Below are 13,085 nucleotides of genomic sequence, written 5' to 3'. Positions count from 1 at the left end.
AGAGGGTTGAATATCAACTAGACCTCGGTTAACCTGTTTTTTCTTAAAGAAAAATGTGAGAAAGCACATAATAAAAAAATAAAAACACGAGAGACTGCAGGAGACAGTGTGGATGGCTAGGAATGAACCTTGCCAGGGGAGTGAGTTTTCTTTCTTAACCAGGAAGCCAACACCACGGGGTGTGGGATAAAGGCAAACAGACCACTTCAGTAAGACGGCGGGGCGGGGGCCCAGCCTCCCCCGACACCTTCATTCACCCATTTATTCAACAAATACATATGGACCGACCACTGAAGACATGCCCAGACTGCCCTCCCAGCTGGGACACAGCGACAGAGCCCAGGTGGAAGTGACGCGGTTTCCGGAGGGGAGGTTTCAGGGTTCTGCCTCACTGGGAGGCTGTGCCTGCTCCCTTCACCCAGGGTGGATGCAAACACTGATGGCATGGCTGGCACAGCTGCCGGTGGTTCAGGGACAACCAGATGACGGATATGGAGATGAAGATCCTGCAGTCCCTTCAAATCCCCTGGCAGGTGGGCAAATCGAGCTCAATAAAAGATTTCAGAACGTATCTAAGGTTATTCATTGGCTTCACAAATGAAAACACACTTGGGTCACAAACACACACCAAAAAAATCCATACATCAACACAAAAGCCATAGGTATATACATGTGTCCCCTCCCTCCTGAACCCCCCTTCCACCTCCCTCCCCACAACATCCCTCCAAGTTGTCACAGAGCACCAGCTCTGGGGTCCGAGTCAGGAAGTAATGTATCCTCTAATTAAAATAAATTTTAAAAAAATGTTTTAACTCCATGAATGTGGTTTGTATAACTGGGGACAGATCATGACTAAGGAGCAAAACTAAAAAGTCCACATGAGTGAGAGTGTCGTGTGTTCAGCTAATTTGAAGATAAGGAAGGAGCCTGTTTTCTGCGCTGATCTGGCCATGCCTGGGGCCACGTCTGGGTCCAGCAGCCACGCTTAAGAAAGATCACACCAAATCTAGCTTCTGCAGAGGGCGGTAACCAGCCCAGGTTAATTTTTATCAAAAACAATGAGAATAGACGATAACCAGGACGGGAGACAATCCTTCAAATCTTTGAAGCTCCAGCTCATGGACAAAGTAGTGTTCAGGGTGGTTCCCAGGGTGTAAAATTAGACCAGTGTGTGGGACATGCCAGGGAACCAGGTTTCAGCCAGGTTTAAGAAAGGCATTTCTAACAGGGGTGTCCACGGTAAACGGGGCTTCCTGAAGGGCTGGGAGCCAACCTCCAGCCCCGGGGATCATCCCCTCGGGGCTCCCTAGACACAGAGGAAAGGCTTCAGACAGGAGTTATGGTTACTTAGAATCAATAACCTAAACGTTCCATTCAGCACTGTTCGTGTGTGACACTTGCTAATCTACCCAGGATGTCCTTTTTCAGACGGTACAAAAGAGAAAGCGACCAGGCCAGCTGGGCATGACCTGTTCTAGAAGTTAGCGGCCACCTCCCAGAGGTGGCAGGAAAGGACGGCGAGGATGGAGGGGAGAGGAGGGGCTGGACGTGACCTACAGTGACCAGGAGGGGGCAGGGAGGAAGGGGAGGGCTGGTACAGCAAAGGGAGGCTCTGTCCAGGCTGCCCGCTCTCCTCCTGGCCCACCAAGTCCACCGCCTCGCCCACCCGCCTCCTTTCTCCATCTCTAATTTTGGGGACCACTGGCCTAAAATCTCACAAATCGTATGTTTCTGACTTTCATTTTATGGTAAAGACATATAACAGGGGGGAAAGAAGGAAAAAACCTGAAGATGAAAAAAAAAAAACCACAAACAGTATGTAACCAACACAAACCACTGAAACTGAGTTCTCCATCTTCACAAAAGCTTGACTCTGACAGCCGGTAGATTTGCCCTGGAAGGTCCAGTTCTCCGATTTTCTGCTCTTATTTACCAGCGTGGCTTCCCAGCTGGCTCAGTGGTAAAGAATATGCCTGCCAATGCAGGAGATGAAGGAGACCACAGGTTTGATCCCTGGGTTGGGAAGATCCCCTGGAGCAGCAAATGGCAACCCACTCCAGTATTCTTGCCTGGAGAATCCTGTGGAGAAAGGAGTCTTGCAACAGCCTGGCCCACTTCGGTCCCACACTGCTGAGCCGTTCTCTCTCCAGTGTGCTCTAAAAAGTGGTGTCTGGTATGTGAATCAGAGCTAATCCATTTGCGTGAACTTGTAAAAAATAACTCTTCATTAAAAAGTTATGTATGGTAAAAATGCAAAAATGTATATATATTTTAAAATATGTAATGAAAGATGTCTTCCTTGTACATCAAGTTCCAAACGCCACCCACCCTCCTGAGACGCAAAAGCTAGTACCAGTTTCTCATATATTCATAGATTACTTCAGGTAGGGTACGCATGTGTGTCTGTGTGTGTTGGAGCGAGAAGGCACGTGTGAGTGTGTGAATGCCCCATGATGACATAAATAGAAGCAAACCATGCTGTTCCGCCTCCTGTTCATTACTCCTGACAACAGCCTGCACTGCAGCAATACCTGTTGCTCTAACACCAGTCAGCTGGCAGACCACTGGTGCAGAGAGGAGAGGATCACCTGGAAGTCATGCTGGTTCATATCGGATTTTCCTGCAAGGGGAGCGTAGCTTTGAATGATGAGAGTAGAACTGGAAGCTTCGGCTGGAAGGGACGTGGCTCTCAACGTGAAGCCCTTTCTGTTGTATTTCAAGAAACTGTAACAGCAGCGTCTGCAATGACCCGGGGCTTGTGCTGTCCCAGGCTGGTAGCAAGTAGAAGCCCTTTGGGGCTCATCGTGGCTCTACGCTTCCCCCAGAGCAGCGTTCCCATGCTGTTTGTATAAATTACTCTCCTCTGGGCAGTCTCCAGCGCCACAGAGCTGCCTGTCTGGGCGGCCCAGGGATCTCCCCAGGTACCAGTGATTCTTTCTATGGATGCTCTGGTTTCCAAGTTGCACCAACTGAGTAGTTTAGGTAAGACTGGGGTAAGGGCAGAGAGAAGCAAGGAATCTGACACGTCTCCATTACAAATTCATCTCTTTCAGCCTTACTAAAATTCAAATTTATATTAACATTCTCCTTAACAAAATATAAGTATCTTATTTGTATATATACAAGCAAATATAATGCTTAAAAGCAGAGGTGCAAAAAAAAGGGGGGTTAAGTGATGAGGGGTACGGATAAGTTAGGAGTTTGGGATTAACAGATACACAGTATTGTATATAAAATAAATAAACAACAAGAACCTACTGTGTTGCACAGGGAATTATACTCAATATTTTGCAATCACCTATAAATAGAGGAAAAGAATCTGAAAATATATATATGTACAACTGAATCAGTTTGCTGTACACTTGAAACTAAAACACTATAAACCAACTATACTTCAATTATTTTTTTAAAAAAAGAAATTTTAAGTGTGAAAAAATGTGCAAAAAAAGGGGTGGGGGTAGAGATTTGCCTGGAGGTTCGGGGGTTAAGACTTCGCCTTCCAATGCAGGGAGTGCAGATTTGATCCCTGGTCGTCGAGCTAAGATCCCACATACCTCATAGCCAAAAAACCAAAATGTAAAAAAGAAGCAATATTGTACCAAATTAAATAAAGACTTTAAAGTTGGTCCACTTGAAAATAAATAAAAATTTTAAATATATTATTTTCTTTTAAAAGATAAAGGATTAGAGCCTGGGACAAGGTCGGCGCAGGGGGAGGTAAAGGGAAGACAGGGAACCATCAGCCTCACTCGCCTCACGATTTTGCTGATTGCCAGCTACTCGGTATCGGCATTTCGCCTAATGTCCTGTGACTCACAGAGAAGGCAATGGCACCCCACTCTGGTACTCTTGCCTGGAGAGTCCCAGGGATAGGGGAGCCTGGTGGGCTGCCGTCTATGGGGTCGCACAGAGTCGGACACGACTGAAGCGACTTAGCAGCAGCAGACTGTGACTCACTGTCCCTTCTTCAGCTGTCACGCTCTGCATGGACAACACGACAAAGCTGTATTTATAGCAAACCCTACAAGATTTTATCACGCAAATGCATCCACCAAGTTTGGGATACAGATGGAGTTTCTGGGAAAATCATTTGACATTTGCATTCATTCGTAGGAAAAATAATTTGGCTGCCCAATTGCTCATCCTACAATATTAAAGAGAAGAAAAATCACTTGATTCCTCCCTCGCATCCTTGAATTGAAGCCAGTGATTGACGAGCTACTGTTTTATCCATCCTTCTCGGATAACGTTCACACTATAATATTAAGTTAGAAAAAGACATCTAATCTCCCTCACCTAGAAGAGCCAATGTATTTTTTGTCGTCGTTCACATTCAATTTGCATCAGTCCACAGGGTCACAAGTGGGACGATTCCAACACAATCGTAACTTGGTGTTTTTACAGGAACACTCCCCTCTAAAGGGAGACGGAGTCCTGCTCAAGGGGATCCTGGACCACTCAAGTTTTCTACCTGAACTATATTGTGTTACCTAGATGGAAATTTTCTTACATTTATACAAATATCCACTTCTTCCATCCAAGTATATAGTTTGTGGGATTCCCTGGTGGCTCAGCGGTAGAAAACTCTCCTGCCAAAGCAGAACACGTTGGTTCAATCCCTGGGTCAGGAAGATCCCCTGGAGAAGGAAATGGCAACCCACTCCAGTATTCTTGCCTGGCAAATCCCATGGACAGAGGAGCCTGGGGGGCTACAGTCCACGGGGTAGCAAAAGAATTGGACATGACGTATCAGCTAAATGACAACAATAACACAACTTGCAACATATTGGGGGAAAATTATTTCCTTGTGTTTAATACCCACTATGACAAGTGGTATTGTCAACCATCACAAAATAACCCTGTTCCTAAACGGAGTTCTTCAAGGAACCGACACTCAGTTGAATCCAATGAAGAGGGAGCTTGGACATCCCAGGGACAGTGACAGCTCCTCCAGCCAACCAGAGGTCGGTGGTTGAGGGCAGGCATCTGGTAGGAACTCCCACCCCCTAGGACCATGGCCAGCCCCCTGCACTGAGCCCTTGACCAGAGAGAAACCTGTCTCTTGTCTCTCACACCTCTCCAAGGTCCTCTGACCTCAACCTCTTGACCTGAGCTCCCACTTGGCAGTCCCCAATCCTCCTGTTCCTCAATTAAAATTTTCAACACAAAACTCTACAGCTCAGCTCCTATCTACCAGCCAGCTGTTCCAGATGCCAAACCTGGTCAGACAAGCTGGGGAAGGGTCGGGGGGTGGTTCCTGGTCTTCAGAAGGCTGCTCCTGGGACAAGGTCCCAAGGTCAGGCGATGTCAGAAGGGAGTGAGGTGTCATTAGTGTCCTGTTTCCACCAGAGGCTTCAGAAACAGTCCCCCGGGTTAATCAGTGCCCAGTGAACCTGACCACATTCTCTCCAGCTGAGCCCTTGATGGGTTGTAGATTCCAACCTCCTTCTCTGCTCCTGCACGTCTCCCAGCTGGAGGCCCTGGGACGTTTCTCTTTACTCGCCTGCACCCCAACACTTCAACTACCTTGTCAGCACATCCCAAGGTGGTTGTGTTTGGGATGCTGAGTTCTGTGGAGTTGTGCGACTCGCCTTCACAGCTGAAGCCTGACGCCTCCTAGACCCCCAGAGATTGGCAGACGGGACGCAGGCGGCCCTGCCAGGACTGGGGAACTCGTCATCAGCACAAGTCATCTCAGCACTCAGTCTGCTGGAGGACGGATCTCTTCTGCAACATCTCCACCCAGTGGCCAGCCTGCCTCAGCTCCAGCGTCTCTAGTGACCAGCGACTCACCAGGTCCTGAAAGGACTTCATCCTGAGCGTGAACTTCACATCTGTCCGGCTCCCACCCGATGACCCCAGTTCACACCTTGGAGCCACAGAACAGGTCGAACTGCAGAGAAGCAGCCAACTGTAGTAAGACCCTGAGCTCCCGAGGCGGGCTGTAACTGAGCAAGTTAATGATCTCTCACACACACACACACACACACACACACACTGGGGGGGGGGTTGTAACTGAGCAACTTAATGATCACACACATATATATATACACACACCAGAGCAGTTTGTAACTGAGCAAGTTAATGATCTCACACACACACGCACGCACGCACGCACACACTGGAGTGGGTTGTAACAACAAGTTAATGAAAACTCACACACACACATACACACACACACACACACACACACACACACGCACACATACATACACACACACCAGAGCAGTTTGTAACTGAGCAAGTTAATGATCTCACACACACATATACCCACATAAACATACATACAACCGGAGCAGTTTGTAACTGAGCAAGTTAATGAACACACACACACACACACACACCCACCCACACACACACACACCCACCCACCCTTGGCTAAAAAGGAAAAATAAGTACAATGCCGCCTCCCTGAAGACGAGACCAGGACTCTCCCAGTGCACGGAAACCGCACGACCGTGTTGTCACTTTGCTTTCTGCTGCTGCTTGGCAACCCTACGAACTTTGAAGGATCTTTCCTCTGAACCATCTCTCACCCAAGGTAAATACCACAGCCTCATATTTTTTAATATAAATCTACTTATTTTTTGGCTGCACTGGGTCTTCGTTGCTGTGTGTGGGCTTTCTCTAAGCTATGGCCAGCAGGGGTTACTCCCTTGTTGCTGTGTGCAGCTTTCTCATAGAGGTAGTTTCTCCTGTGGCTCACAGGCCCCAGGCACGCAGGCTCATAGTCTTGGCACGTGGACTCCAGAGCTGTGACATACAGACTCAGCTGCCCCTTGGCATGTGGGATCTTCCCAGACCACGGGTCGAACGCGTGTCTCCTGCATTGGCAGGCGGATTCTTTATCACTGAGCCACCGGGGAAGCCCGCATCCCCACCTCTATGACTGTGCCTCTTTGGGTGTGTTCTCAAGACCCTTTACCACCCAGAATTCACTCTGCTTCTCAGAGCAGTTTCTTCTGTTCCTTTTTCTATTTCCAGTTCTATCACCCACATTAGTCGAGGGACAAACTGTGTTCAAAGCTTCCCCGCAGTGAGTGTCAGGAGGGGAGATCCAGAGAGAAGACCCCTCCCAGGGAGGCCGCCTTCACTAAGAGCGTCCACCCACAGCATCCAACCGACCGGGAGCTTACTCGGCCCCACTCATCAGGGCAGTGGGCTGGTTTCCCGCCCTTCCCGCGGGTTCCCAGGAGAGTCCTCTTGAAGCCAGGCTCCCTCCCACTTCCCTTCCTCGCTGGGGCTAAGAAAATGTTGGCTGGAGCCCAGACAGGTCTGGGAAGGGCTGGTGTGGCTCTTCTCAGCGCTGGCTGGTCTCAATCAGATCGGGCCACTCTGACGGATACCACAGAAAGGGGCTGAAACACCAAGCGCCTACTTCTCACTGTCCCAGAGGCTGGGGAGTCCAGGATCAAGGTGCTGGCTGATGTGGGGTCTGGTGGCGGCCCTCTTCCCACTGTGACCTTCTGTGGTGGACCGGGCGAGAGAGCACTCTGGGGTCTCTTTCATCAGGGCACAAATCCACCCTCATAACCTAAAGCCAAGGTCCCTCTTCCTGATGCCAACACACTTGGGGAGGTTAGGATTTCAACACAGGAAACAAACATGCAGCCCATAATAGCTCCTCTACGTGCTAAGAAGGGCAGTCCAAGGTGAGTTCTTCCCTTCCTTTCCCCAAGTCCTTTCCAAGCCTGAGAAATCATCTCTCCTCCAACAGAACTCCCCAGGGTCAAGGATACAGAGGAGATTCTGCTTCCCATGTCCCCAAGAACAAGATGCTCTCCTGGGATGTCGGCTGTGAAGGCCGGGCCCAAGGTCATAGACCCCGTGACTTGGTACCATTCCTAAACGCCACTCTAGGAGTGGGTGGGAGTTCCTGGGGGCTCGCCATCCCTCTAGGAACTCCAGACACGCCTTCCAACCTCGCCAGCAGGCTTCCCCCCTCACCCCTCCTGTCTCCATCAGACTGCTGAGGTTGCAAATATCACAGCACCCACGTGAAAGCAGCTTAAGAACAACATGGGTTTATCACTTAAGAAGGTAGCCTGAGGGCTTCCCTGGTGGCTCAGTGGTGAAGAATCTGTCTGCCAATTCAGGAGACACGGTTTGATCCCTGGGTCAGGAAGATCCCCTGGAGGGGGAAATGGCAATCCACTCCAGTACTCCTGCCTGGGAAATCCCAAGGACAAAGGCGCCTGGAGGGCTACAGTTCATAGGATCACAAGAGTCAGACAGGACTCAGCAACTCAACAACAACACGCTACAGCCCCAGTGGGGGACAAGACACACTACACAACCAAGGGATGTGCTTCTGGTCTGTCCGCTCTTCTGTCGAGACTTAAGGAGACTCCTGCCGTACGTTCTGCATACTCTGCCATACGCTCTGACGAATGTCCACAATATCCCACCCTCTCACCCCAGACACACTCGCTTCTTGTTACACCATCACACCGCTTATGTCTTCCAGAAAATTCATACATGGTAACATTCACTCACCTGTTTGTCTCTCTTCTAGAACATAAACCCCGTAAGATCTGGGGATTTGCACGTCACTCACCATTGAATCAGAGAAGTTTATTACACAGTAGACAGTCAATAAGCATTTGTTGAATGAATGATTCCCCACTTGCTGCTCATGAAAGTGAAGATTATCAAACTGATAGTATTTTTATCAGTTTAGTTAAAAATGCTAACCATCTCATTTGATCAAACCTCTCTTAAGATGGTTTGGTGTTCGGGTTTCAGGTGTAATATTACTGGGAGTTTAACTCCTTTCTGTGATACACGGGGATTGTGCGAGCCAACAGTCAATATTCATTTTTCAGATATGTGAGGTTTATCTACTAATATTCAAAGGTTTTCCTTGACGTGTCTTTAATCTAAATCAGTTAAATCTCTTCTCACAAATGAGAAATATTAAATAAATGGCTGCTTTCATAAAATAAAGAGGTGACCAGCAGAAATAATCTGCAGCTTCTGTGAACAAGCTTTTCTTTAGTGTCTGAAATAATAAACACCACTTACAGGCCTCAGACTCCATGCTGAGAGTTCTACAGATCGGTCTCCAGCCCCCTGTTCAGCATACCACTATCCAAACGACAGTGATGCTCAGGAAAGCAAGGCCCAGCCACTTGGACAAGGCCCTGCTGCTGCTGAATTGGGGCTCTGAAGCCAGGTCTGCCTTCGCAAAGTTCAGGATGGTTTATTTCACTATCAAATCATACCAACTATTCCACCACAGCATGTATCTTCTCTGAATACCATAGTTCATCAAATCTGAGACTCTGCCAACAGTGGCTGACATACAACTGTGCCATGAAGCGCCACACTGCCAATTAGGTTACAAAACACCATCAATTGGAAGGTATGTCACAATTCAAAAATGTTAAAATGTGTATGTATGTACACAGATTTACACACACATATATATCTTAGATTGCCAAAATACAGTAACCCAACAGCCTTGCAACAAGTTATTCCAAAAAAAGTGTTATAAAATATAACACTTCTCTAAACCTTTAGAAAACTAATCTTGTCCTCAAGCACAGAAAGAAAGGGAAAAAAAGAGTGATAAATCTAAAGTATGAATACAGTTACAGGAAACAGCAAGTTGCATTTACAATACATTCCCTCTTTAAAAATTACTTCTTGTCATCTGTGGCGTCAAATCACATCCTTGACAATGTGCAGAGCTGCTAGTGTCTTTCCCAGCCATCAACGTGAGCAGAGCCTACTCGAATCTTCTCACATCCAAGTAGCACCGTTGTTAGCATACACCGTGAAAGGGGGCTTTTCATCTACCTGCTGGCCTCAACTTCTGCTTATTTTCTCCAAAAGTCAGGGAAAGTAATTGTCATTTCTCATTCCACAGCGGTGAAAAATACAATCTCTGCTGAAGACACAGCCTTAAAGTCTCTAGAAGATCAAAGACTCCAACACCTCAGAAAACTCTGGGTAGAGCCTGTACGGGAACAACCGACAAGAAGTGCACAGATCTTCAGGGCCTCCCATCTCCTCCCCTGAAAGAGCGCGCGTCGTAGGCCCACACGGTGTCTATCCCCTCCCCCGTGACCTGTGCCGGGGTCCAGTGCGGGAAGGGGAACCGGCAAGCAATGACCCGCGCGTCGTCCTGAAGCTCGAGCTCGAGCTTCTTCTCCAGCTGCGCCATCTGTGGAGAATGACAGCCATCATTTCAGGGAGTGGGGATCACAGGAAGGGGGGGTCACAGAAGGGGGGTCACAGGAAGGGGGGACACAGGAAGGGGGGTCACAGGAAGGGCCCTTCAGTGTCCTTCTGTACTGTCTCCCTGAAAATATCTGCGCCAGATTATTGACTGTAAAACAGAGCACTCCTGGGCGACAAGCCACCAAAATACAGAAGTCACGTGAACCACCGTTTTAAAACTATTTTCTATCATCAAATATAAAATCTGTCATTTTTAGCAAATGTGTATCACAGATTTCCACTTTCCTAACTAAAGAAACATGGAATTAGACCATGAAAAAAAATACACATTCTACCAAATTGAAATATGATCAAACATTCCACAATTCTTTTAAAAAGATATCCATAATACCCCAATAATTAATTTCTTTATAGTCAACATAACTTATGAAAAGTAAAATTCTGTTACGTATCACTTATACATAACTTTATAAGTAATCTATTTGTGAGGAGTTTTACTGTTTACTGAAAGTACTGACACTGTGATTATATTAGCAAATTAACAGCTGCTTAAAATTTTATCTTCAGGTCCTAAAAATATATTACCAGCTTCACCTCTTAAATATATTTTTCTCTATTCTTTATTTTCAAATAATTTCACATCTACAGAAAGGGTACAAGAATAGAGCAAGAACACTGCTGTACTCCTGCACCCGGGCTCACCAGTTTCCAGTTTGTCACAGCTGCTTTATCTGACTTGCTCTACGCCCCCCTCTCTCAGAACACTTTTTCTAAACCATCTGAGAACACGCTGCCCACAACATGCCCCTTTACTCCCTGGTACTTCAGTGTTTTCTGAGAAAGAGCCTCAGCACAGTTATCAAATTCAGGAAACTTAACACTGTATCCCAACAACAATCATCCCAACAGCACCCGATCAAATGCCCTAGGAATGTCCTCCACACTCTCCCCTAGTCCAGGGTCGCGCAGTGCACAGAGTTGTAATGGTTCCTTGGTTTCCTTGAATCTGGAACAATCTCTCGCCTTTCTTTGTCTGTCATGACAATAACCTCCTTTAAGAACACAGGCCAGTCGACTTGAAGCAGTTGATCAAATATATACTCCTGTATATGGTCAATGATTGTAATGGTGTAACGGGAAGATACAAGAGGGAGTTTTGCCCGGACCATGAAAGATTGAGTAAGACAGCTGGTCCAGAGCCCTCTGGTTACTGCTGATAGACCTAGTCCAGTAAGAGCACACTGAGTGATCTGTCTGCAAAATCTTCGCTGGCCCTTGGAACGAGCCTTCCTAGCGTCGTCAGATGAAATGGTCACGAAATGCTGCCCAAAGGACAGTCGAATTTATGACCATGAGTAGGCCCTGTTGACTGCAAACTGGCATTTGCCATCTACCTCTACAAGGGTTAAATCACATGCTGCTGCAGCTGCTGACCACCAACATCCCCTGAAAGGAGTTCAGGGTGGACAGCAGAAAGGCATTCTGTGCTTGGGAAAAACTGACAGGAAATGCCTTCAGAGACAGGTGTCTTCAGGAGCTGATTTCATGAGCCCAATTCTTGCACCTCCTCATATCTAAAAAAGCACAAAAATCCTTCGTGGGGATGACTGTCTCTTGTGACCAGCAGAAACCTTCTGCAAAAAAGCCTATGTGCTTGACTGTAAGTATTCCTCCTTCACCAAAATCACATAAATACTACCCTATCCCTCTGCCTCTTTGGAGCAGTTTCTCAGAGCTATCTGAGGGGCTGTCTCCCAGGCTACAGTCCTCATTTTGCCCCCAAATAAAATTTTAACTCAAAAAAGCAGCACACGGGCGAGTCCCCCTGGTGCCTGCTTGTGATGAGCGGCATGTGCGTCCGTGGCAACGACCCAGCACAGGGGTTGTGAACTTCACACACTCGACAGTCCTGACCCCGTGGGGTCCTTCTGCTTTGAGGGTAACACACCACTCGGCTAAGGAGGCATCTCAGCGTCTCCACACTGTGGTTACTATTCCTCCTTCAAAATGAACAAGATACTGTGGGCAGACACCTTGAAAAGATGTAAATGTCGTTACTCGTCTAACTGGCCCCCACTGAGTGCTCCATCTTGATGACTCTGCCTGAGTCAATTTCATACCCAGGTTGAAAGCAGCAACTTGCCAGACCCATCCTTTCTTTCAGATCAATAGTCAGAATCTCAAGGAAGAGCGTTCCCCTGTCTCCATCACTGCAAGCATGAACTCCTGGATTCATCAACGGGTTACGATCCGCTGTCGTCCTCATTTCTTCTAACGCTCAAGTTGTCCGGTTTGTCATCCGGAGCCCCTCAAGCTGGCTTCTCTCCTGTGCATGTGCCCCAACCAAACCTTCTGAGCACTTCCTCACATTCACACTCGACTAAATGTTCCAGGCTTTCACATCTTCCCTTCCCAGGCCCGGGATCAGCCACTTCTCAAACGTTCCTGGTTCCTCTGAGAAGTGATGTTTAGAAACCAAGACCTGTGCAAAAGCTACTCTCTTTAAAAGTAATCAAGCAGGACTTCCGTGGTGGCTCAGGTCCAGCAAGGCTTTGGCCCCTTCCCGGATGATCTCAGTCCCCCCTTGGCTTCAGCTCCTGGGCGCGGATGCCTCAACAAGCCCCCTACCTTGAGCCCACACCTCCGGGCATCAGCCATTGCCCACTTGACATGCCTACATGTGTCAACCCACATGTGTCCCAGACTGTACATGCCAGATAGGACTCTGCCTGCCCATCCAGGGGACACGGGTTTTGATCCCTGGTCCAGGAAGATTCCACAGGCCACAGAGCAACTAAGCCCATGCACCACAACTACTGCGCCTGTGAGCTGTAACAGCTGAAGCTTGCGCACCTAGAGCCTGTGCTCACAACAGGGGAAGTCAGTGCAATGAGAAGCCT

At 47.8% G+C, this 13,085-nt stretch overlaps 1 protein-coding gene across 7 annotated transcripts in view; it reads right to left on the bottom strand.

Moving 5' to 3' along the window:
• Window positions 1-13,085, bottom strand: part of ATPSCKMT (ATP synthase c subunit lysine N-methyltransferase) — an 87,304-nt gene that overhangs the window by 61,911 nt on the left and 12,308 nt on the right. For 3 of the 7 annotated variants that reach the window (XM_027520546.1, XM_027520552.1, XM_027520553.1), the window contains one exon: window positions 8,554-10,168. The exons of 2 other annotated variants lie outside the window; for them this stretch is intronic. In XM_027520546.1, the coding sequence (XP_027376347.1) occupies window positions 9,998-10,168 (171 nt within the window). In that variant the 3' untranslated portion in view covers window positions 8,554-9,997. Of the gene's footprint in view, window positions 1-4,008; window positions 5,894-8,553; window positions 10,169-10,203; window positions 11,219-13,085 lie in introns of those variants that run through there. 2 more of the 7 variants (XM_027520551.1, XM_027520549.1) reach the window with 2 other exon arrangements.

This window comes from Bos indicus x Bos taurus, chromosome 20 (genome assembly GCF_003369695.1).
Source record: "Bos indicus x Bos taurus breed Angus x Brahman F1 hybrid chromosome 20, Bos_hybrid_MaternalHap_v2.0, whole genome shotgun sequence".
Taxonomy (NCBI): Eukaryota; Metazoa; Chordata; class Mammalia; order Artiodactyla; family Bovidae; genus Bos; species Bos indicus x Bos taurus.
This window is presented reverse-complemented; position numbering and strand designations above follow the sequence as displayed.